General features: G+C 41.6%; 1 protein-coding gene across 8 annotated transcripts in view; it reads right to left on the bottom strand.

Moving 5' to 3' along the window:
• The window catches only part of PARP4 (poly(ADP-ribose) polymerase family member 4), a 346684-nt gene that overhangs the window by 189605 nt on the left and 132687 nt on the right, over positions 1–24392 (bottom strand). For all 8 annotated transcript variants that reach the window (XR_016309539.1, XM_089666213.1, XM_089666217.1 and 5 more), the window contains exons 26-27: positions 22470–22640; positions 8754–8834 (exon numbers count right to left, since the gene is read on the bottom strand). Coding sequence is in view for 7 of the 8 variants with exons in the window: in XM_089666213.1 (XP_089522339.1) it covers positions 8754–8834; positions 22470–22640 (252 nt within the window). In the remaining variant the exon portion in view is untranslated. The remainder of the gene's footprint in view (positions 1–8753; positions 8835–22469; positions 22641–24392) is intronic.

The following is a 24392-nucleotide window of genomic DNA, read 5'->3' as shown; positions in this document are numbered from 1 at the left end:
ATAAATAAGGAAGTATGTAGTGGGAAGGAGGATTTACGTATCTTAATGAAATCCAAATCCCAATTCTCTTTATACCAGGGATTGTTGATACGAGCCTCAAAGGGTGGCGTACAACAATGGGTCGTCCCACTTAAATTTAGAGGTTTGATGCTACAGCATGCCCATGATGCTCCCACTTCCGGTCATCGTGGAGAAAAGATCACGTATGAGATCCTGCGGGATTATGCCTACTGGCCTCATATGTTACGTGATGTGAAGGAGTACTGCCAAGGTTGCCTAATATGTCCCCAATTTTAACCTACCAAGCCAACTCACAGAGCACCTCTCCAGAAGAGGGGGATATGTATGCCTTGGTCAGACCTTCAAATGGATTTTATTGGGCCCGTAACAAAATCTTCACGAGGAAATCGGTATATGTTAACAGTTACATGTTTATTCACCAAGTATGTCGAATGTATACCAGCACCAAATAATAGCTCCGAGACATGTGCTGCATTGCTAATAAATCATGTATTTTCTCGTTTTGGTCTCCCACAGAGGATAGAGTCTGATAGAGGATCGCACTTCACTAGCGAAGTGATGGCCAAATTGTGGAAAATTTTGGGGGTTAAAAGGAAATTGCATATCGCCTATCGGCCAGCCTCTAGTGGTGGTGTAGAACGATACAATCAGACCATCGTTAACGTCCTTAAGAAATTTGTTAAGGAAACAGGCAAAGATTGGGATGTCAAACTCCCGCTGGTCCTGATGGCGTTGAGGGCTACTCCGAATACAGTTACAAAAATGTCATCTTTTGAACTGATGACAGGTAGACGGATGGTACTGCCCCAGCACTTATTGTATCGCACTACAGATCAAAATTTGATCAATGCTACCACCACACACCAGTACATAGAGGATTTACGTAAACATCTGCAATATGCTTTTGCCTTTGCCCAGCGAAATTTGGAAAGAGCTGCAACTAGTGCTAAGACATACTATGATCTCAAAACCTCCAAGAAGGAATATGAGATTGGTGACAAGGTCTATCTATACAACTTTGCAAGAGACCAGATCAAGGAACGGAAATTCCTTCCATCTTGGAAAGGTCCGTTCTCTATCATTGATAAAATCTCTCCGGTCGCATATAAATTGCAGGTTACCCGGTATGGTGAAATCAGTGATAGATGGGTGCACATCAACCAATTACGTGCTTGCCATCCAAAGTCTCAATTGCAGTTGTTGGAAGACTAACCCACCAGTTCCTATCTGGAGATATTGAGATCATTATTAAATTTCCTTTGAACATATTACTCATCTTTTGCCTTACAGGATCCAGTAATATAATTTTATGTATATCCAGTACTTAAACTGTTCATTTTAATAATTTAGAAAGGAAGGCCCAGACTATGACCAGACCGGCGATCGGAGGTGTCAATGACCGGACCCTAGAAGGAAGCTATAATGTCCTGTGGGAAAGACCAGATGCCAGAGATCGATCCGGAGACGATAACCTGATGTCCCAGGCCACCAAGGGCCAGTCCAGAGGAAAAGACCCGCCTAGGAGACCGTCTACGAGACCTGTCGTGCGGAGGACCCATGGACCCCAAGGTAGATGTGCCAGGCCAGGCCGGCCTCATCACAAGACCAGGATCGTCATCAGAAGTGTCCATCTAAAGACGCCGAGTCAAGTTGAGGACCAACCAGCATCACCGCTGCCATTTTATTATATAAAAAAAAAAAAAAAAAATTATTATTTATTTTTTTTTTATTTCATTCACTTCACCGGAGAAGACGAACGACCACTCTAACCAAAAGTCCCACTCATGTTTTTCGATACAGACACCCCTCTACACGTGCCTGTACCCCAAAAAAAGGGGGATTTGTTGTGGACCTTTTGAATTATGTCTCAAAAATATGACTTTATCAAGACATAATACTATATGGCAAACAGCTCAGTATAGCCGGATGCTAAGAGTTAATTTTGTCTTGGTTGAACCATCAAGGATTCTAGTTAAGAAATGGAGAATGGGGGAAGTGAGTCTTTTCCAAGACAATAAGACTGTTTGGACTGTCAACAAGGACTATTTGTATATTGAGGTTGAGAAGAATGCATATACAGAAAGTCAAACAAATAGCCAGATAGGACTTCGACTTTCAAACATTTTAACAATAATGAGACGGGAACTCAACTGGTTGAAAGCTTAACCAAAACGTGCAGAGTGTGATGAACCAACAGACCTCTGAAACTATTACAATATACTATTGTTCACCAAGGGTGAAAGCATTAACAGTTGTTTACCATGAGTCCAACACAAGGGCCAGGCAAACAGAAAGTTTTTTTTCCTACACATAGAAAATGTTGATTCTAAAACAAAGAGGTGAAATTTAGGACATTTAAGTCTAAAAGTTGACTGTATATAAAGTCTAAAAGTTGACTGTATATAATTACAAAAATATATTACAAAAACATATTATAAATGAGATGTTATGGATTTTACACACCACTAAATATTCAGAAATGGGAACTATATATCACTAACTTGAGTATTGAGATGATGGGAAGTAAGATGTATTATAAACTAGCATTAGTTACATGTCTTATCAGGAAACAAACAGGATGGTATTTCAAGAAGGAATAACTGAATATACACCTATATTCCATGGTCCCTATTTAGAATATTATAGGTATGATCACTTATATCTGGAAAAAGACGTATATTTGATTCCTGAAATTACCTTAAGATTCCACCCAAGGTATGAGTCATCTCAAATACTCAAATTGTTCTATGATACATGACCGCCACCTGGCGGGCAGGTGAGAAATAGCTTATGTACACACATTTCTCAACTAGCCAATCAGGAAGCCTGGTGGGAAGGTATCTTAGAACAATGGATTAGTGGATATAAAAGCCTTTGTACCTTTAACAGAAAGGAACCTCATCAAGAAAAAGCTCAAGAAGAGACCTCATCAAAAGAAGACCCTGACATCTGAAGAAGATCTCTGCTGAATAACTACTCTTTCATACTTTCAAACTTCCTAAAACTTTAACTAAATTTCTAAACCTCTAACCTTATAACTTCCTACATTCTCCCCTACTGAATATCTATCACTTGCCCTATAATATCAGTCTAAAGGCGTTCCACTGCCAGCTAAATCCACGGGAGAGTTGCCTAGTCTGAATTCCGGGTGTGGTGAGATGTTTATTTGATTTTGTATTACCTATTTTCTCCGTTGTGTGGAATCATAGAATTACCTTAGTGTATCACAACAATATTGGGTAGTTAGATATATGTAGAGAGATCCTGTTTTACTGTTAAAAATTGTTTATTGCCATATTATAATTTTTTCATATTTCATAATTTATTGAATATTAATAACCAGAGTATCATATATCAAGGGCTTGCTTCTTGCAATCCTATGGCCACGGCTTGTGAGAAAATGACCTTTGAGATATTCGAAATTATTAATTATTAATAAATTTAATAAATAATCATATCATTTAAAAATTGTGATATTGATGTAATTAGTTAGAAACCTTATTATTGTGTCTTACATTGGTAGGATATATTTTTGATTGTGTGTACCAATATTCATTTATCACCAGTCTTTTGCGTTTTGTGTTAATATATATATAAATTTTGTACATAAATAAATTTTTATATTTATCTATTACAAGGCAAATTTTGTGTGTATGGTACGAAATCATATTGGCTAAAAGAATTCAAGGTATAATAATAAGTGGTGATCAAATTATCAAGGTGTCCAAATTATTGGTTTACTAAATATTTGCCGTATTTTAACGGCTGGAGGCACTGTAATATTTCATCTAAGGGAAAGGGACACGCCCTTTATAAATAATATATATCCTTACATAAACCACCACAACCCTCCCTATTAATTTCAGTCCACATGACTGATTATTCGCTGCACTTTTGTTGACTCACTGGTTATATACTGGCTTGATATTACAGTTTGTGTGCGTGTAATGAATATATTCACATGCATAAAATAAGTTCATAGATGCTGGGGATGCCCTTGACACATTTGGCTATGAGTCTGGTTAGATACAACCTACAATTGCTCCTAGTACTGTATTTCTGTTTCAAAAAATGTTTGTTGAAGTTTTACAAGAGTACAATAATATGTAACAGAAATGTAGATAAGAAACATGTTACAACAAGAGCTAGGTGGCCATAATGCCATTACCAAATACCAGCTAGATAGCACGTGGCTCAACTAGCTGCCAATCCCATCTTTAGAGGAGTCAAAAAACAGTAAACAGAGCCCTGTATCTGGAAAAAATCAGGGTTCAGAATCTAACAAAGAGGAATCTTGAAAAAAACCACATCAAAGAAAGAAGATCCAGGTTCAACACACTAATAATAGTGTGACCGTGTGTTAACACATAAAATCAAAAGACAAAGATAAAGTGAGCGCTTGGAGATCTGGGAGCAGCTAGCACATATGGTGAACCCACCCCATAAACAAATAAATCAAAAAGTGCTGTGCTATAAGACAATATATACAAATGTGTCTACCTTAAAACCAAAGACCAAATAATCTCTAGATTATATGCCAATGATATCAATGTTCATAAATATTGTGTACATTAAAATTCAATAGCTTCCAGAGTCAGTGCAAAAATAAAGCAAATTGTAGAAATCAAGTCCACAGTGAAAATAGTGATTGTGCAAACATTCCGTATGAACTAAAGTCCTCAGTGTAGGGAAGCAACATCCAACTGTGAAAAGGTCAACTGTGAAATCCTTCACCAATATGCCCTCATCAGAACTAAGATCAAATCACCTTCAAAAAATGACACTCCAAGCCATTCAGTACTCCTCCTCTTGGGGCAGGTTAGGATCCATCAAAAATGTACCTTGTAAAGAGAGCTCACCACACGGAGCAAAGATGGCCCTCCTGTACCTGTTCAAGTGGTTGTAAAACCTTACATACAGTGAATGAAAAAAGTATTTGATCCCCTGCTGATTTTGAATGTTTGCCCATTACAAAGAAATGATCAGTCTAAAAATCGAATGGTAGGTGTATTGTAACATGGAGAGACAGAATAGCAACATAAAATTCAAAAGAAATGCATGTCTAACAAATTATGCACTGATTTGCATGTTCATGAGGGAAATAAGTATTTGATCCCCTTCACAAAGCATGACTTAGTACTTGGTGGCAAATTCCTTGTTGGCAATCACAGAGGTCAGACGTTTCCTGTAGTTGGCCACCAGGTTTGCACACATCTCAGGAGGGATTTTGGCCCACTCATCTTGGCAGATCCTCTCATAAAGGTTTGGTGGCTGATGTTTGGCAACTCAAATTTTCAGCTCCCTCCACAGATTTTCAGTCGGATTAAGGTCTAGAGACTGGCTAGGCCACTCCAGGACCTTAATGTGCTTCTTCTTGAGCCACTCTTTTGTTGCCTTGGCCATGTGTTTTGGGTCATTGTCATCCTTGAACACCCATCCATGACCCATTTCAATTCCCTGGCTGAGTGAACAAAGTTCTCACCCAAGATTTGATGGTACATTGCCCCGTCCATTGTCCCTTTGATGCGGTACAGTTGTCCTGTCCCCTTAGCAGAAAAACACCCCCAAAGCAGAATGTTTCCACCACCATGTTTGACAGGCGGGATGGTGTTCTTGGGGTCAAAAGCAGCATTCCTCCTCCTCCTCCAAACACGGCGAGTTGAGTTGATGCCAAAGAGCTCGATTTTGGTCTCATCTGACCACAACACTTTCAACCAATCCTCCTCTGCATCATTCAGATGTTCAGTGGCAAACTTTAGATGGGCCTGGACATGTGCTTTCTTGAGCAGAGGGACCTTGTACGCACTGCAGGATTTCAATCCTTGTCGGAGTTGTGTGTTACCAATTGTTTTCTTGGTGAATGTGCTCCCAGCTGCCTGGAGATCATTGACGAGATCCTCGCGTGTAGCTCTGGGATGATTCCTCACTGTTCTCATGATCATTGACACTCCACGAGGTGAGATCTTGCATGGTGCACCAGACCTAGGGAGACTGAAAGTTGTTTTGTGTTTCTTCCATTTGCGAATGATTGCACCAACTGTTGTCACCTTCTCACAAAGCTGCTTGGCGATAGTTTGGTAGCCCAGTCCAGCCTTGTGTAGGTCTACAATCTTGTCCCTGACATCCTTGGACAGCTCTTTGGTCTTTGCCATGGTGGAGAGTTTGGAATCTGATTGGTTGATTGCTCCTGTGGACAGGTGTCTTTTATACAGGTAACAAAATGAGAATAGCAGCACTTCCTGTAAGAGACTGCTTCTAATCTCAGCCTGTTACCTGTATGAAAGACATCTGGTAGCCAGAAATCCTGCTGAATGATAGGGGATCAGATACTTATTTCTCTCATGAACATGCAAATCAGTGCATAATTTGCTAGACATGCATTGCTTTTGAATATTTTTTTGCTATTCTGTCTCTCAGTGTTACAATACACCTACCATTTGATTTTTAGACTGATAATTTCTTTGTAAGTGGGTAAACATTCAAAATCAGCAGGCGATCAAATACTTATTTCCTTCACTGTATACCCAGTGTAGTGATTGGCCTCAGGTGATACACAGAGATGAAACAAATCCTCCTATATAAGTTGTACTTTTTTATCTACAAAATACTCTTCTCTACATCTGTTTAAAGTCCATAATTTATAAAGCTTGTCTAAGTTGTCAGAAAAAAAGGGGTGGAGAGCTGGAAGTAAACTCTAAAGAGTTCAGTGAGGAGAGCTCTGAGAGATGATTGGAGGAAAGGGACACACGCCCCCCTTCACATACTACACAGGAGCAAAGCTGAGGCCGGCATTCACAGGCTGTGTCCTCCCCTGTCGTCTCTCTTTTTTCTCTTGGTGTCAGGAAAACTTGTCAGAGGTGATTTATGCTGATAACAGAGGAACAAAGCAGCAGACAGAAATGACACTTAGGCCTAGTTCACACTGGCATTAAAAGCAGGTGTTTGAGGGGGGGTTTTAATGCTCCTCAAACTCCTATGCAAATGGTAATATGGACAGCTTACAGTACTGTCCACATTATCAAAACACAAAGTGTTAGCGTTGCTTCGCTTCAAAATTTAAGCCTCTTGTTGAGTTTGAAGGAGTTAAAGCCTTTCAACTCTTTCCATTGAAGTCAATTGTAATGCACCGCACATGCACTGGCATGTGATTGCGGCGTGTGGAGTGCGCTTGCGGCACGGTAATAACATTAAAAAGATTATTTAAAATAAAATTTAAAAATAGGCATTTGTGGTGCAGTTTTAATGCGCGTCAAATGCAGGAAAAATGCACATGGGGCATTTGGGGGAGCATTTTTAACGTGCATTACACGAGTCAAATTCACTCATTAAAATGCATTAATGCTGTATGTGCATTTGTTAAGCATTTTGAGTCAAGTGTGAACTTAGCGCTCTGGACCGAGCAGTTAGAGCAGTCTTGTGACTTCTATCAGTGTCCAGCAGAGCAATGGTTAAAGCTTGTAGGAGGAGTTTTCATTTTGTTCGAGGAGGATGCAGGATCCCTGACTTCTGTCTGGATAGTGCTGATTGGCACTGTGTTGATCACATGCACTCTCCCAAGAAAAAAAAAACCTCTCTAACAGTGCACACCAACCTGAGCATGTGCAGAGTGACTCCACATGATATGTCTTATCAGGAGTTAAGAGGGGGGCATTGAAAGAAAGGGAGGATCAGAGATGTTAGGATCAAACATCATTTTTACACAATGCAAAGGATTACTCCTTAGGTTCCACAGTAAGTAGAACAAGCATGCTTTACTGCATATACAGACTGATTTTACTGTTGTGGGTTTAGTAACACTTTACGCAATCAACAGCCAATAATTCAAAAGAATAAAAAGGTCTACTATAGCAAGTCTATTTATATGTGAGCACAGATAAAAAGATACTTAAAAGTCACTCATGAACCAACTAAGTGACCTTGTGAACTATATTTTTGCCATAGTTTCAATTGGAAGGAATAGGGGTGGGATGGGGTGGGGAGCATTGGCTTACTAAAAAAGTGACAATAGTGATTCAAACAGATTTTCTGCCAAAAATAGACAGATCAGGTGACGGTCACGTCTATGTGTAGCCTTTCATTTCAATATGTTTTATTAAATAAAAAATAAAGTACAAGCCATCATCACATATGAAGGTGCTACATTAACATGCATAGTTGCATAGCATTCATTTGCATTGGGTCTTTCTTGACAATGAATAGTCTAGTTGCCAGTTAACAAACCCAACATTAGAATAAAATTGAACATCAGAGTATATTGAAAACCAGACAGTTTGAAGCTAACAATTTTTAAACCAGGAAGGGTTATGGGAACGTATGTGGAAGAAGGTGGGGGAATGATGAATGCCTCAGGGCTATCAAGACTCAGCAGTAGAAAAGCTGTAAGCCTCAGAGGTTTATTAAGTGTCAGTCAAAGTTTGATGGTAGGAAATTTGAGATCTTGGGTTTTATTAAATTTTGGCATTGAGTTATCTATGGTAATGCTTAAACCAACATCTGTTCTGGATTCTGGAGATTATTTACCTCTTCGGGTATGATAAAGTAATTTTTGTTTGTGAGAAATGTATAATGTCCATCATAAAAATGATTAGTACCAAATACTTACATAATGAAATGTCTGCTACCACTATCACCACCCAGTATGGTTAAAGAGAAGATGGCAATAAAGTAATACATTAAACAACTTCTTCAGTATAAAAATTTTAAATTTCATATAGAGATTATCTGTAACATACTGTTCCAGTGGTCTTCTGCAGTTCGGTGGTTGAAACCATGTTCTCGATTTCTTTATCATTGATTAAAGCCTTTAGTGTAGCCTAAAATTGAACATAATATAACTTTAATTGCCAACCATGTACATAGCAGCAATATATATACATATATATATATATATATATATATAAAAAGAAATAGTTGTCTACATATATACATATTTTTTCAATGCCAGCTTTAACGTAAACCTGTTCTAAGAGAAATATGGGTGCTATTTGACCCCTATGACAATGAGGTCTTAACATTTGGTGAGTGTGATTTATGTCATTTGGTGAAGGGGATCTTCACAAATAAATTATCACTATAATATGAGCATTTGACCTTTTTTTTTCTTTGGAGTGAAGACATCTGGTGAGTGGTATCATTTCTCACTGTAGTTGGAGTTATTTAAAAGGATTATAAGAAGTCCCATCCCGGACGCTGCAATTTGGGTACATTTGAAGGAGATTTATTTTTTGGTGCTGCAACTGTAATTGATTGAGTTTATGAACTATTTGCATAAATCGATCTTTGTTGGGAGCAGACTCCATTTACAAGACTTCTAATACTAGTGAAAACATTTATTTTGTATATTTTTTTATCCAGAACCCTACACTCTGTATATTGTATACGCCAGGTCCCTGCAATTTGTGCTTTACATATTCCTGACACCTTCACTTTGTGTGCTCCTTACTCCTGACCACTGCACTCTACATGTACTGTGCATTACAAAATACAACCCCTGAACTTTATACATTATACACTCTTGGCCCTTGAAATCAGTGTTTTACATACCCCTGCACACAATAAGGCTTGCACAGCAAGAATTTTTGCTTCATTGTTCCGCAGACCAACATTTAAGCCAAAGAGTTCTCTGAATATTTATAGACTTGAGACTCATTCTGGAAATCAAAATCCACCAAGCCTGCTACACAATACTGTAATGCAGCAAGCATAAGCTCTAATTAATCCATAACTGCATGATCAGTAAGGATAGCAGTGGGTTTTTGGATGGTGTTCGTCCATTTCCCTAAGGTTTGACAGACATGACAGCTACAGCAGGTTGTATTGCAGCACCTGCCAGCAAAAACAAAGATTTGGAAGGGGCTTCCAGAGGTTTGTCAACCTAATCCTGAAACACTAGGGCACCCTCATCAGTGTTTTATTAATACAATGTCCACAGTGGAGACAGTCCACTTTTTAACAATGTCTCCTCAAGCAGATAATGTTTAGAAAAACGTACTGAGGAGAGAACTTATAAGGCGTAGTCCAGTCTTAATACTGAACAGGTTCAGGTAAAGGGTGTACTGCAATACTTTTGACTTTATTAGAGTTTTAAAGAAGAACTCTGGGATAGGAAAAACATCACCCATTATTACACCCACCAACACAAAACACTAAACAGCTAGTACATTTGTGAAATTCCTTACCATTGAAGAGAAAAGTCTAACTAAACCTTTAGGAAGTCTTCATTGCAATTGAAAAGGTAACAGCATCTGCTCTGCCAAAGAGGAGGTGTAACAGCAGTGATTAGATAATATCCTCTTCTCTCTCTCTACAGCAGCCTTTCTCAACCAGGATGCCCAGGAACCCTGGGGTGCCTTGAGGTTTCTTTAGGGGTGCCTCAGCAAAATGTCTAAAAATTTAACAAAACAAAACTTGTATACAAGCCAGCGGGTGGAACAAGCCTGCCTTTTAGTTACACAAAGCCACAGCTTTTCATTGTGCACCATTACAACCTTCTAGCCGCCGGCATCCTGACAAGCAAAGACATCATCAGTTGATAAGGACGATGTAAGCTGCCTGCACAGCATCCTAGTTTGACCCTTCCCTGCCCCTCTCCATCAGTGTTGGGTAATATTAGCTCAGTGATGGAGAAAAACTGAGGGAGAAGAGAAACACTGGAATACTAGTCAATACAAGTGTGCAAAAGTGTATTTGCTTTGGAAGAATAAATCACCTCTAATGTAGGGTGACCTACATGTGTGGATGTTGCTGTGTTATATAAAACTATTAGAATAATTTTTCACATTTTAGAATGGGGTGCCCTTTTAAAATTATGGAGCAGTGATGGTGAACCTATGGCGAACCGCTGGCACGGAGAGCCATCTCAGTGGGTACGCCAGGAAGAAGAGGAAGATGAGCGCACACGGACCGCACACACTGACCGGCCATCCAGATCTTGTTCACACTCCCCTTTGAACTACATTTCCCACATGTCTCTGGGGCCAGGGTGGGCGTGGACGAGAGGAAGCAGCTCCCACTTGTCTCTGGCGTCAGGGGTGACGTATCAAGGGATGGGCGTGGATGAGAGGAAGTGACTCCCACATGGCTCTGGTGTCACGGGTGACATACCCGGGGATGGACGTGGATGACAGGAAGCAGCTCCCACACTGCTCTAGGGCCAGTGGTGACGTGTCTAGCGTGGATGAAAGTAAACAGCTCCCACACTACTCTGGGGCCAGGGGCAACATGCTCAGTATGGATGGGAATGAGCTCGCGGGTTGGAAGCCATAGCGACCCTGCAGAGGTGAGATTAACTGCTTCCCAACCGTGCTATAGCCAAAAGCAGGCTACAGTGCGGTTGTCTAGTTCTGGGAAGGCTTCCATGGACGTCCTCATGGAACACACCCCCTGTGCGCCCCCAGTGCTGTCAGTGATAAGGTTGTGTTGCAGTTTGGGCACTCGGGCTCAAAATGATTCACCATCACTGGTCTAGAGGCACCCCATTTTAGAATGGGGTGCCTCAAGACTGTCTATAATTTTAAAGGGTGCCTCGGGACTGTCCATAATTTTAAAGGGTGCCTTGACTGAAAAAAGGTTGAGAAACACTGCTCTACAGTAAAAGGAAACTACAGATCCCATCAACCTGTGGAAATATAATTGAATGTGGGCGGGTACACTAGGTCTATACATGTTGAATGTGTACTCGCCCACTTCAACATAAACCATGCCCCCTCATTCTCCAGCCACACTGGTCAGCACCACACAGCAGGACAGTTCTCAGAAATGTAAAGAATGCATGTGCAAAATGTTTAGTTCATTCTATGCTGTCTTTCTAAATTAAATATTTAATTCTCCTTCCTCTAGGTTTTCTGTTACTGGTAGTGGCTGCTATCTTCACATGCAATCTCTCCCCTTCCAGCCACAACAGCAGATAAACTAATTGATCAGAGACTGTAGCCATAACGCAGATGACTTACAACATATCCCATGGGGTTACAGACAACAACACATTTACAGTACAGCAAGGAAGGTGTTAAACCTCTGAAAATGTTTTTATGGATGTACCAGGGTGAGGAATTGAGGGGAAGTCTCCCTTCAGTGGGGTCACAAAAACAGGAAGTCTCCCTCCAGTGAGGACACAAACAGGAAATCTCCCTCCAGTGGGTCACAGAAACAGGAAGTCTCCTTCCACTGGGGTCACAGAAACAGAAAGTCTCCTTCTAGTGGGGTCACAGAAACAGGAAGTCTCCCTCCAGTGGAGTCACAGAAACAGAAGGTCTCCCTATAGTGGGGTCACAGGGACAGGAGGTCTCCCTCCAGTGGTGTCACAGGGATAGGAAGTGAGGGGAAGTCTCCCACCTGTGGTGTCACAGAAACAGGAAATAACCCTCCAGTGGGGTCATAGGGACAGGAAGTGAGGAAAGTCTCCCTCCAGTGGGGTTACAGAAAGAGGAAGTCTTCCTCCAGAGGGGTCACAGGGTCAGGAAGTGAGGGGAAGTCTCCCTCCAGTGGTGTCACAGGGACAAAAACTGAGAGGAAGTCTCCCTCCAGCGGGGTCATAGAAATAGGACGTCTCCCTCCAGTGAGGTCACTAAAGACTCTTCCAGGTACCAGCCAGTGCGCCAACTAAACATTGTTTAGCATTTGTTGACAATGCTGGCATGGTGTAAATTTTCAGGGTCAGCTTGACTTGTAGTTGTACAGTAGCTGGAGAGGCAGCTATATCACTTACACATTTTAAAGCACTATTTCTCAACATTTTACCACATAGGAACTTCTAAAATAATTTTCAGGTCTCAGGGTGACCCTTATAAAAAACAATTCACTGGGAGTCAGCAGGAATAATGGCCCCCTTATGTCGGTGGCCAGTAAAAGGAATGCCTTCCTTATGTCGGTAGTAAGTGGAAAGTATGCCCCTCTAACACTGGTGGTCAGTGGAAAGAATGTCCCTGTTCCACCATCACTGCACCCTCCCTGCACACATGTTCCACTACCACTGTACACCTGTTTTGCTACCACTACACTATCAGCACACATAATCCACCACTGTACCTCCCTGCACAAATGTTCCACCTCTGTATCCCCTCTGCACACATGTTCCATCCCTGTACTCTCTCTGCACAAATGTTCCACCTCTGTATCCCCTCTGCACACGTTCCATCCCTGTATTCTCTGCACACATTTTCCATCATTGTATCCCCTCTGCACACATGTTCCATCCCTGTATTCTCTGCACACATGTTCCATCATTGTATCCCCTCTGCACACATGTTCCATCCCTGTACTCTCTCTGCACACATGTTCCATCGCTGTATCCTCTCTGCACACATATTCCATCCCTGTACTCTCTCTGCACACATGCTCCATTGCTGTACTCTCTCTGCACACATGTTCCATCCCTGTACTCTCTCTGCACACATGCTCCATTGCTGTAATCTCTCTGCACACATGTTCCATTGCTGTACTCTCTCTGCACACATGTTCCATCCCTGTACTCTCTCTGCACACATGCTCCATTGCTGTACTATCTCTGCAAACATGTTCCATCGCTGTACTCTCTCTGCACACATGTTCCATTGCTGTAATCTCTCTGCACACATGTCCCATTGCTGTAATCTCTCTGCACACATGTCCCATTGCTGTAATCTCTCTGCACACATGTTCCATCGCTGTAATCTCTCTGCACATGTGTTCCATTGCTGTACTCTCTCTGCACTCATGGTCCACCGCTGTACTCTCTCTGCACTCATGGTTCACCACTGTACTCTCTCTGCATAAATGTTCCATCCTTGTACTCTCTTTGCACACGTTCCATCCCTGTACTCTCTTTGCACACATGTTCCATCCCTGTACTCTCTTTGCACACATGTTCCATCCCTGTACTCTCTTTGCACACATGTTCCATCCCTGTACTCTCTTTGCACACATGTACCATCCCCATATCTCCTCTGCACACGTTCCATCGCTGTGCTCTGTCTGCACACATGTTCCATCCATGTACCCTCTCTGCACATGTTTCATCCCTGTATCTCCTCTGCACACATGTTCTATCACTGTGCTCTCTGCTCACATATTCCATCTCTGTACCCTCTCTGCACATGTTCCATCCCTGTATCCCCTCTGCAAACGTTCCATCTCTGTGTCCCCTCTGCACACGCTCCATTGCTGTACTCTCTCTGCACACATGTTCCATCGCTGTACTCTCTCTGCACACATATTCCATCACTGTACTCTCTCTGCACACATGTTCCATCCCTGTATTACCCTCTGCACACATGTTCCATCGCTGTACTCTCTCTGCACACATGTTCCATCGCTGTACTCTCTCTGTACACATGTTCCATTGCTGTAATCTCTCTGCACACATGTTCCATCCTTGTATTACCCTCTGCACACATGTTCCATCGCTGTACTCTCTCTGCACATGTTCCATCGCTGTACTCTCTCTGTACACGTTCCATTGCTGTAATCTCTCTGCACACATGTTCCATCCTTGTATTACCCTCTGCACACATGTTCCATCGCTGTACTCTCTCTGCACATGTTCCATCGCTGTACTCTCTCTGCACATATGTTCCATCGCTGTACTCTCTCTGCACACATGTTCCATCGCTGTACTCTCTCTGTACACATGTTCCATCGCTGTACTCTCTCTGCACACATGTTCCATCGCCCTATTGCTGCCAAAAAGGAAACAGCCAGTGGCTGCCAGTTAACCCCTCAATTGCCACACAGTTAAGTTAATCAGTGGGTGCTTTAAGTAGTACAATGTAAAGGTGTCTGGCAGCTGGAGCGGTTAACTGTTAGCCACAGGCTCAGCTTCCTCCCCAGCAGCTATGGGGTTATGTCTGTGTAGCAGCTCAGCTCCCTCCCCTGTTCTCCTCTGCTTATATAGACCACCCATAAAATCCCTTATCTCTCCCTGTGTGACCCAGATGGGCAGGTAATAGTGATAACTGATATCTGTCTCCCTGCTGGGCTGTCACAATTCCTTTTGAATCTTCAGTAAAATCCTTTAACCCAGCCTGTCTGCGTTGTTTTCAGGCATGTATGGAGTTAAATGCTTTCAGCTCCAGGATTGCTGACAGCTGTTACTATTGGACGGGAGGCAGAGCACACTGCCTCTGTGGGTAGTTCAGACCGGGAGTCTCAGACTGGTCCGCCCACTACAGCCAGCAGGAATTGCTTCACTGTTCACCGACAGGAGAACTACAGGAGGGATGTGCCAAGACCAGTAGCTGGGGGAATGCAAAGCATAGCAACTACTGCTCTTACAAACAGGAAGACACAGGGGGTTAACCTAATGATTTAAAAAATGCACATGCTGCTTCTCAGAAACTACACAGTCAACTAGAAGATGGACTACATATTCAAGGAAGGTAGAAAAGCAGCAATAAAACTATGTAAAGATGTTTTTCCCAGAGTTCTACCAGGAAACCAGACTAGTAACAACAGTAAATGCAGCTGCAGGTTGTTCCAGTTTCAAATATGTATGCACCAGGTCAATAAGAACCAATCTGGTTTCTTTAAGCCTGGGAGCTATATCAACTGATTGTGGCCCCTGCGGAACAAAATCATCCAGAATGGATTCCTCATCTAATGTTGCATCTGCAGTGGAAGGCTTAGACACAGCCCCGGCTGCAGGAATGTCAGATGAGGGAAGAGTAGAAGTACACTAGCATCCCCTGCATTCTGAATCAGTTGTTATGGCAGTGGTTTTGTTAAAATCTAGCATAGCTCTAAAGAACTTTGGATAATGCAGAGTAGGGGGCCACACCTGAAGGACCTAATGGAGAATCCAAGGAGTGTGTGATCTCCAGTGGAAGACAGTGATCCAGGCTTTTGGTGCTCTGTGGAGGGATGCTGTAGTCCACACTGGAACTGTCAGTGGATTGTGAACTAGAGAGGCATGTCACAGTCAGTATTCTGGCTCAATAATCAGTCTAGGGGAATTATTTTTGATGTTTTACTGCAAACCTGAACTTGGATGGGTGCAGGGTGACTGGGGATACTCCAGCAATGTTGAGTAGCAACTTGACAACACTTATCTTCCTCCTAAAGAATCTGAGCACAGTCCTTGCAGCAGCAAATGATGGGCTTAGCTACATTTGGACACCATGATCAATGTCCTTTTAAAGCAAACCTTCTCCCTCCTCCTCTAGTTTCTTCAACCCCACACCTCCTTCCATCATCTAAATGTATTTGTTTACCTTTTTTTTTTTAAGTAAAAATGTCAGGCCCTGCCTCCCCATGCTTTTTATTTGCCTTAGGCGAATGCATGTCATATATCCCAGGAGGTATAGCCTTCTCTTCAGTAAATGAGGAGGGGCAGGTCTATCAGTAAATCATCGGGAGGCCCTCCACCTGAACCAGAAAGAGTTGGCAGGCCTCTAAATGACATCAGAATGAACATTGTGGGACAGGACAGAGCATCTGAAATGTGCAGATACCACCTTATGTTAAGTGGAGGGTGAAAAAAAAAAGGGGGGGGTGAGGAGGACTTGTTCATGGGGTGGAGATCAGCTGTAAGTAATGCTGATTGTACTGCAAAAAGGGACAGCAGCAGCACACAGTCACTGGGATCTCTCATGATAGTCTGTACTATCAATGTACTGTTCAATGTCTTCGAATAATTGGATGCCACCCTACAATATCTTTCAGAGACCTCTCCTGTAAAGTCCTCAGACCAGATCCCACCCAAAAAAAAGAAGTCCCTCCGTCAGCACCAACAACAAAGTTCAGCAGAATAGGCCCCCTCCCAGCTACCAAAACTGGGACCTAGATGAGCAGTAGAAAGCACAGCTGGACTGCCCAGAAGAGCAGCAGCCTCCTCCTGGACAAGAACCCCTCTGTTCCAAGCCCCAAACCATTTTTGCTTTCTCCCAGCCACCATTTGGGCACCAGGGATTGGCTGGGATTGCATAAATATTCAGTTACTGATTTGACTCTCCCAGCCCAATACTTTCCAGAACCCTCCAGAAAACAGATGGAAGAAGTCAATCCAGCAACCAGTGAAACTCTGAACAGCCCAAATTAATCACAAGCAGCTCAAATCATTACAGTGGAACTAATAACTAAATTTACCTTACCTAGCACCTATCTGTATTGATCAGCAAAATGCCTTGCCACAGTACTGTTTGCTTTAATGTAAAAAAGGTCATCACCAAAGCGATCACAAAAGTGCCTGACTGTCCTTTCTACATACTGCAGATGACATACAGTATTGCACATGAGATCACGTAAATCACTTATCTCATCTGACAGTTCATCTACTGTGTAATGGCTTAAGAAAAGCCAAGGCTATATGAACTGATATCATGAGATCTCTCAAAAACCAACAACTAGAACATCTCGCTATTCCACATTTGAATAAATCTGTGGTATGGAACCAAGTATGTCCTCTCCTTCTTTGTGCTAAATAAACTGGGTGTCAAGAGTGCAAATTTTTTAGAGACAAATCATACCCAGATACATCTACGGATAAAAGTTATTAAAATGATCAAAGTGAACCTGCTGAACTGAAGACGGATGTGTAAACAGATGTAAACTGATGAAAACCAGTGGTACGCGAAATGAAAATTCTGGTGCCAAAACAAAAAATTCAGGATGCACTTGGCCGAAAACCGAAACTGAAATGGACAGTTTTTTAAAATTAATATATTTTTCACAAAACAATACACTTTAATGATTTAAAAAAAAAAACAACACACACACAATACAAACTACAATTTTTTGTAAAATATGAAAGATGATGTTACGCCAAGAAAATAGATACCCAACATGTCATGCTTTAAAATTGCACATGCTCGAGGAATGGTACCAAACTACAGTACTTAAAAATCCCCATGGGTGACGCTTTAAACATTTCTACAGGTTACCAGATTACAGTTACAGAGGAGATCTAGTGCTGGAATTATTGCTCTTGCTCTGAAGTTCAGGGCTATAACTCACGTGTGGTGTGAACACGGTTTACATATGTGGGCGTGTCCTACGTATGCCTTCACTACTACGCATGAGCTTGGGGGGATGGGAGTACGTTAAACATTTTTTTTTTTATTATTTATTTTATACTTTTTTTGTTCACTGTCCCTTTAGACATTTTTTAATCACTTTTATTCCTATCACAAGATATGCAAACATCCCTTGTGATAGAAATAAGCAGTGACGGGTCCTCTTTATGGAGAGATATGGGGTCAATAAGACCTCACATCTCTCCTCTACAATGTAAAGCATTATATAAAAAAAAAGCAATGATCCAGTGCTTTAAAAATAAATGGCCTTGGCTCTGGAACTAATGACGTCGCTCTGGTCCTCCAAGGGCATGAGTGCCATCTTTCCTTCACAGATCTCAATGCCCAGCGCCGAGATCGTTGAATGGGTTCTCAGGTAAGGCTGAGAACCACCCTGCAGTGTGGGGGGGCCTTTGGGTTATTTTCAGCACCTGTATCGGTGCATATTTTCATAGCGACAAAAGGCCGATAGGGGTGTTTTTGGCCAAAATGTTGGCCACTGAAATTTCGGCTCATCCCTAATGAAAACTGAATCTGTTTTTTTCCTTGAAAAAAATGTGACTGAATACATGATGTCTTTGTGAAAGGCACCACTTGTACTGTGAAAAAGGCAGCTAGGCAGACACCCTCATAACCTTAATGTCTAAGTTAACTTAAAAAAAAATAAATGAACATGCAAGCACTGCATGACTGCCACGGAAAATAGCAGATGCCTTTAAAGACTACTGATATCAATATTCTACCAGAACATATAAACTCATACTTTGCCTTATGCGTGCTACCTAAACACTCTAAAATGGACACATGTTCCTCAATTCTCATGTTTTTTTCTGGAATAAGTTGCATTGACCAAAATATCCCTTCCCAACCAAAAGGCACTAGGTCCCACTGGTCTACCATACTTTTTTACTCACATCCCACCTGGTCACCCTGTTCAGTAGTTTCCTTTCGGAAAATCCCATCCCCATCTAATATTATAGTAATATCCAAACTTAGAAAAGACCCACAAGAATGTGGTAACTACCACCCCATTGCCCTTAATTCAAATATGAAATATTTACCAGGATATTACATAAGGATCAGGTAGGATTTATGCCATTCAGACAAGTCAGAGACAATACAACACCACATATCTACTGGGTGGTTAACAAAGCAAGTACCAAAGTCCTACTCTTCAGCCTTGACGCCAACAAGGCCTTGTATAGACTTCGCTGGCCTTACATTCCTCCAGCCTTTGCTACATAAGAATTATGGGTCTCTTCTATCAGGCCATTTTGACCCAAGATTCCTCTTCCTCAGCAGCAGTGAAAATTCTCCACACCATTTCTGGCAGGTTCCAGATATATAACAGTACCATAAGGGATGCCACCTATCAGCCGTCATCTTTGCAATATGTATGGAACCACTTGCAGCTTGTAAAAATAAACAGGAGGGCGCATACGTCTAGTGCATTCCCAAAAAAACCTTTATTGGAAACCGATTAGCAAAAACATACTCAAAAGTATACTGTATAACAAACATTGCACATGACAATGTTCTGATCCAACACTGAGGTGGTATCACATAGCCCAAACAATTACTCAATTCAGTAGGCTTATGCATTTCAAGGGACAAGCACCCATTCCCCAGAGCACTTGCAGCTTGCATCAGAAACAATCCCAATATCAAGGACATTTAAGTGAAGAATAAAACCTTCACATGCTCACTCTTTGCTCATGATATCCTACTTACCTCAAACAACCTTTTACAAGGGCCACAGACTACTTAAATCAGCCCTATCCATCTCTCTCCATGGTGGCATTGCAGCACCAGAATCAAATACTAACTTGCTCCTCACTTTTTGCATTTTGGTTCACCTACCAAGCATATAACAAGTGGACTTAACTGGAGAAACCCTAGCTGTCCATCCGATTTCCAGGTTATGTGGTTCCTTTATCGATACCTCTGACTCAGACCTGCTGAAACCTATGACCTTTACAAAACACATCTAAAGGCAGTGCAGGGATAAATACTCTTTAACTACAATGAAATCTAGCATTCCCTCTTTTCTGTTTATGCCAGCAATTCCAGATAACTCTACACACCACATAGTTTAGTCATGAAGGTAGCATAACCTATTTAAACTGTGTACTACAAGAAAAATACTCCACAACCACAGCAATCTATACATACCTACAAATATGCCACTGCGACAACATCCTCTCATCCTCAAACCCTACTCAATTTAAACTCATGCAGAAATGGACCATATTGGGCAGCACAGTGGCTAAATGGTTAGCACTTCTGCCTGGCAGTACTAGGGTTATTGGTTCAAATCCCAACCATGGCACCACGTGCCTGGAGTTTGCATGTTCTCCCAGTGCCTGTGTGGGTTTCCTCTCGGTACTCCAGTTACCTCCCACACTCCAAAGACATGCTGGTAGGATTATAATAATTGGGTCCTGTCTAAAATGGCCCTAGTATAAGTATGTATGAATGTAAGTTAGGGACCTTAGATTGTACACCCCTTGAGGGTTAGAAACTGATATATATGTAAAGCGCTGCATAAACTGATGGCGCTATATAAGCACCTTTAATAAATATAGAAAGGGGTTAATTTCTGCCATTTACAAATTCCTGGTTGCTCTGCCAAGTGATCAGTTTCCTACATACGTGAAAAAGAGACTTAGGTCAAGAGAGCTTCCAAATGGCAAATTATCTGGACCTCAGCAAGCAAAAGCTATATGTGCACACTTTATATTGAAAATTTATATAAAATATTTTAACACCCAGAATGTCTTCATGCAATTTATCTGTCCACCTCCAACAGAGGCCACGTGCCATCAGATGCCGCCAGTAGTAGGTTCCGTATTCTAAAAATATGCATGTCACAGAATAAAAACCTATTGAACTACTATCAAGAACATACTGTAATCTCTACCATTGCAACATTTGCCAGCATCCACAGGCAACCTTATCTCACACATTCTAACAACTGCCCCATGTCTAAATTGTGATAACATAAAAACACACTACTTCCCCATCCAAACTAGAACTCCTTAACTGTGTTAGAGAGGTACACAGCATGGAGCTTATATCAACCAGAATATATGATACCCCTGAAAAATACAATAAAATCTGTGACCTCTGGATCCAAATTCCCACTTTGCTCCAGGGAGGACACATACCACTTTTGACAACCCTCTACCACCTTTCCCTACCTCATTTCTATTTCTTCTTAAACTTTCACACCTTTTGTTTTACAGCCGCGATGACTAAAATATGACTAACCCTACCTCATCCAGACCTAGTGTACCTACTTATGTTCTACATGCTTTGAAACACAATTTAGTACTTAAGGCACATCTAAACATGCCCATGCTACAATTAGATGTGTCCTCTAATGTTGCGGACTGCAATGAACAATCAACACCTAACAGACCTCATGCACCCAGTGTTCTTCCAAATTTCATCACCTACGGACTTACCATGTCCCATATGGCTATACTATGTCTGTTCATCTACCTAAGGTGAATTGATATTGCCACTAGGCCAGTGTTTCTCAACCCTTTTTCAGTCAAGGCCCCCTTTAATATCATGCACAATCTCTAGGCACCCAATTTCAAAATGTAAAAGCTAAACTATTAGTTTTAAATAACGCAGTAATAATCACACACATAGGACACCCAGCGTTAGAGTCTGCAAAGCAAACATGCCTTTGCACACTGGTACTGACTAGTATTCCAGCATTTCTATTCTCCTTCAGTTTCTCTCCCTCACTCAGCTAATGTGACTTCAGTGCTAATGTAGAAGGGCAGGGGAGAAGCAAACAAGGATTCTGTGCCCGTCGTCCTTCTTATCAACTTACAACATCATTGGTTGTTAGGAAATTGGTGGCTAGAAGGTTGTAATGTTGCACAATAAAAATCTGTGGCTTTGTGTAATGAAAAGGCAGGCTTGATCCACCTGCTGACTAAAATACAATTCTTGGGCAATTTTTAGGAATTTTGCCAAGCCACCCATGGATAACTCTGTTTTGCATGTTTAAAGAAAATTTCAATAAAACAATTATGAAAAAACCTTTGGATTTATATATACTATCTTCCTTGAAAGTCCAGTTCAGCTCTGTTTTCTGAACTTCCCTATTGGTCAGTGTAGCTGCTCAGTTTGTCAGGACCAATGGGAAAGTCAATGACATCAGAAGCATGCCCACCCCTTTCTATGAATGCACTTGGAGGACAGGGATGGCTCCAGCTGCATCTAATTGGTCTGATGGGGAAAGAATTAGCAATGAGGTGGGGCCAGACTATTTTTGCCGCAGAGTCTGTACTAGTCAAGATATGCATACACCATTACCGGCCTATAAGTCTGGATCTACTGGATAAGCAATGCTTACTAAAGGCAAACATCCTTTATCCATTTTTCACCATATGTTCAGACACAGTTGTTACCAGTTTACTTTTAATGAAACATAAAAATGTTTACCTGAGTGCAATGAGGGACAAATCCATAAACCAAGAGACTTTCCTCGTGATATAAAGTCTGAATGTTGGCAGGGGCTTGCATTGGTTCAGTGGGATTTGTACCAAAAAGCCTCCACTTGATAGACACGGCTGTACATGCAGCTGATTTTAGCTTTAAAGCTTGTTTCTCCATCTGTGACAATACAAGAGACAATTAGTTTGGGAGCACATAAGGCTTAATTTATAAAGTTTTAGGATGCAAAAGGATGAGAACCTTTTATTCAGCTATTAAACTGTAATTTTCAAATTTCATTGGGTTTAACTCGCCTAAAGTGCCCCTTTCTGGACAACTATGGTTGCTGAAGATCACAATAGCCTGAGTTTCACTGAAAGTTCCACAAACTGCAGCTCAAAACCTGTCTACAGACTATCAGGTTATCTGTTTTGGCTTCCCATTGAGGAATATGAAGTTAGGCCACACAAATGGGAAATGCTGTGAAGGGTGTGGCCTGGTAAACTGGGAATATTTTCAAACAAGCTCAGTGGCACAGTTTAGGCCTTTAAATTAAAATTTCAGGAGGCTGCCATTGCTGGACTCCTGAAGAAAATTATAGTTACTTATCAGTGTCTGACTAAAATTGGACCTTTACTCACCTTTTACTGATTGCATAATCCTGGCCCATGGTCTAAGAACTTTTGGAAAAGTCTCTTCCAGCTGGTGCATCTTGCCTATGCACAGTTAGGGGTGGCTGTAACTGATCACAAAGTCAAAGCAGCCTTCCGAATCAAGGATTAAAGTGCAGGAACAAGAGCCACTTCTAGCTGCTGACTTTTTTCAAGTCTGGTTTAAATTCCTCTTTTTAAGGCTTGGTTCACATACGTGCGGGTGGTGCCGCTGCGGATCCGCCAGAAAATCCGTGCAGCCGCACACAGGAATGCGTTCTAATGGCACGCCACCCGCACTGGAAAACGCAACCGTACTGGGAACCGAGGCTGCATTTTCAGAAGTGCAGTGACTTCTTCCCTGCGTGTCACGGGGCACAGGAGTCCATTCAAATGAATGGGCTCTCGTGCCTGCGCAAAACGAAGCCGCATATATGTGAACCGGGGGTCAGTAATTTTGAGTTTCAGACCCAGAAAAGAACAAGCATGCTAATAAAGAGTTACAGATATCCCTATCTCCATACTTGTTCCAGTTTAGGGACTCCAAAAGCAATAATGCCAAAGCTTCATTATGCCATTCAGGAAACTGACATTCTCAAAAGGAGCATTCAGAATTTGGAACTGTCATGATACTTGAATGACAATATCAACTCAAGGTAAATTAAGTAGACTTTCTGACTTAAAGTATACAGTAATTAAAGACAATACTTTTTTAATTTTGGATTGAGTAAAGAGGGATTAGAAACCATGTCAGTTTTTTTTGCTGACTGTGCCCCTATTAAGGAGATTTGCCCTCTCTATTTGTCCTGTTTACCATCACTGAAAGTGAAAGCAAAGAAAATCCAACATTTTGATATGTCTCCAGAAAAACAAAAGAGGTGAAATCTTCCAATCGGGAAACTAGTTTTGGGACCTTGGGTTCCCCAAGGGATTCCCTTAATTTGCAACATTTCCTCTCACTTCCTGTTTGGCTATGGGACAGGCAGTGAAGTAGAATCTCTGAAATGGGACACAGATGTGGGGGAAACAAACATGACAGGGGTTATAACCCACCCTTGCTCTATCCAAAAAGAAAACATTTTTTGATTACAATTCTATTTTAACATAATATCAACACTCCACACACAGTATTAGTAGTGCACTGTTCATGTTAGCGCCAACTCCACCAGGATATAAATAATGCATCTGCATTCAGGGGAGCTTGAATGTACTGTATTGCACGAATATAGCTTCAGGAAAGTGCACAAGAGAAGCAGCATGCACTGAAATATGCACAAGTATA

The sequence above is a fragment of the Staurois parvus genome, unplaced genomic scaffold, assembly GCF_062004578.1.
Source record: "Staurois parvus isolate SC_StPar_1 unplaced genomic scaffold, SC_StPar_1.0 ptg000050l, whole genome shotgun sequence".
Lineage (NCBI taxonomy): Eukaryota > Metazoa > Chordata > Amphibia > Anura > Ranidae > Staurois > Staurois parvus.
Note: the sequence above shows the minus strand (reverse complement) of the source record. Positions and strands in the feature narration are given on the sequence as shown.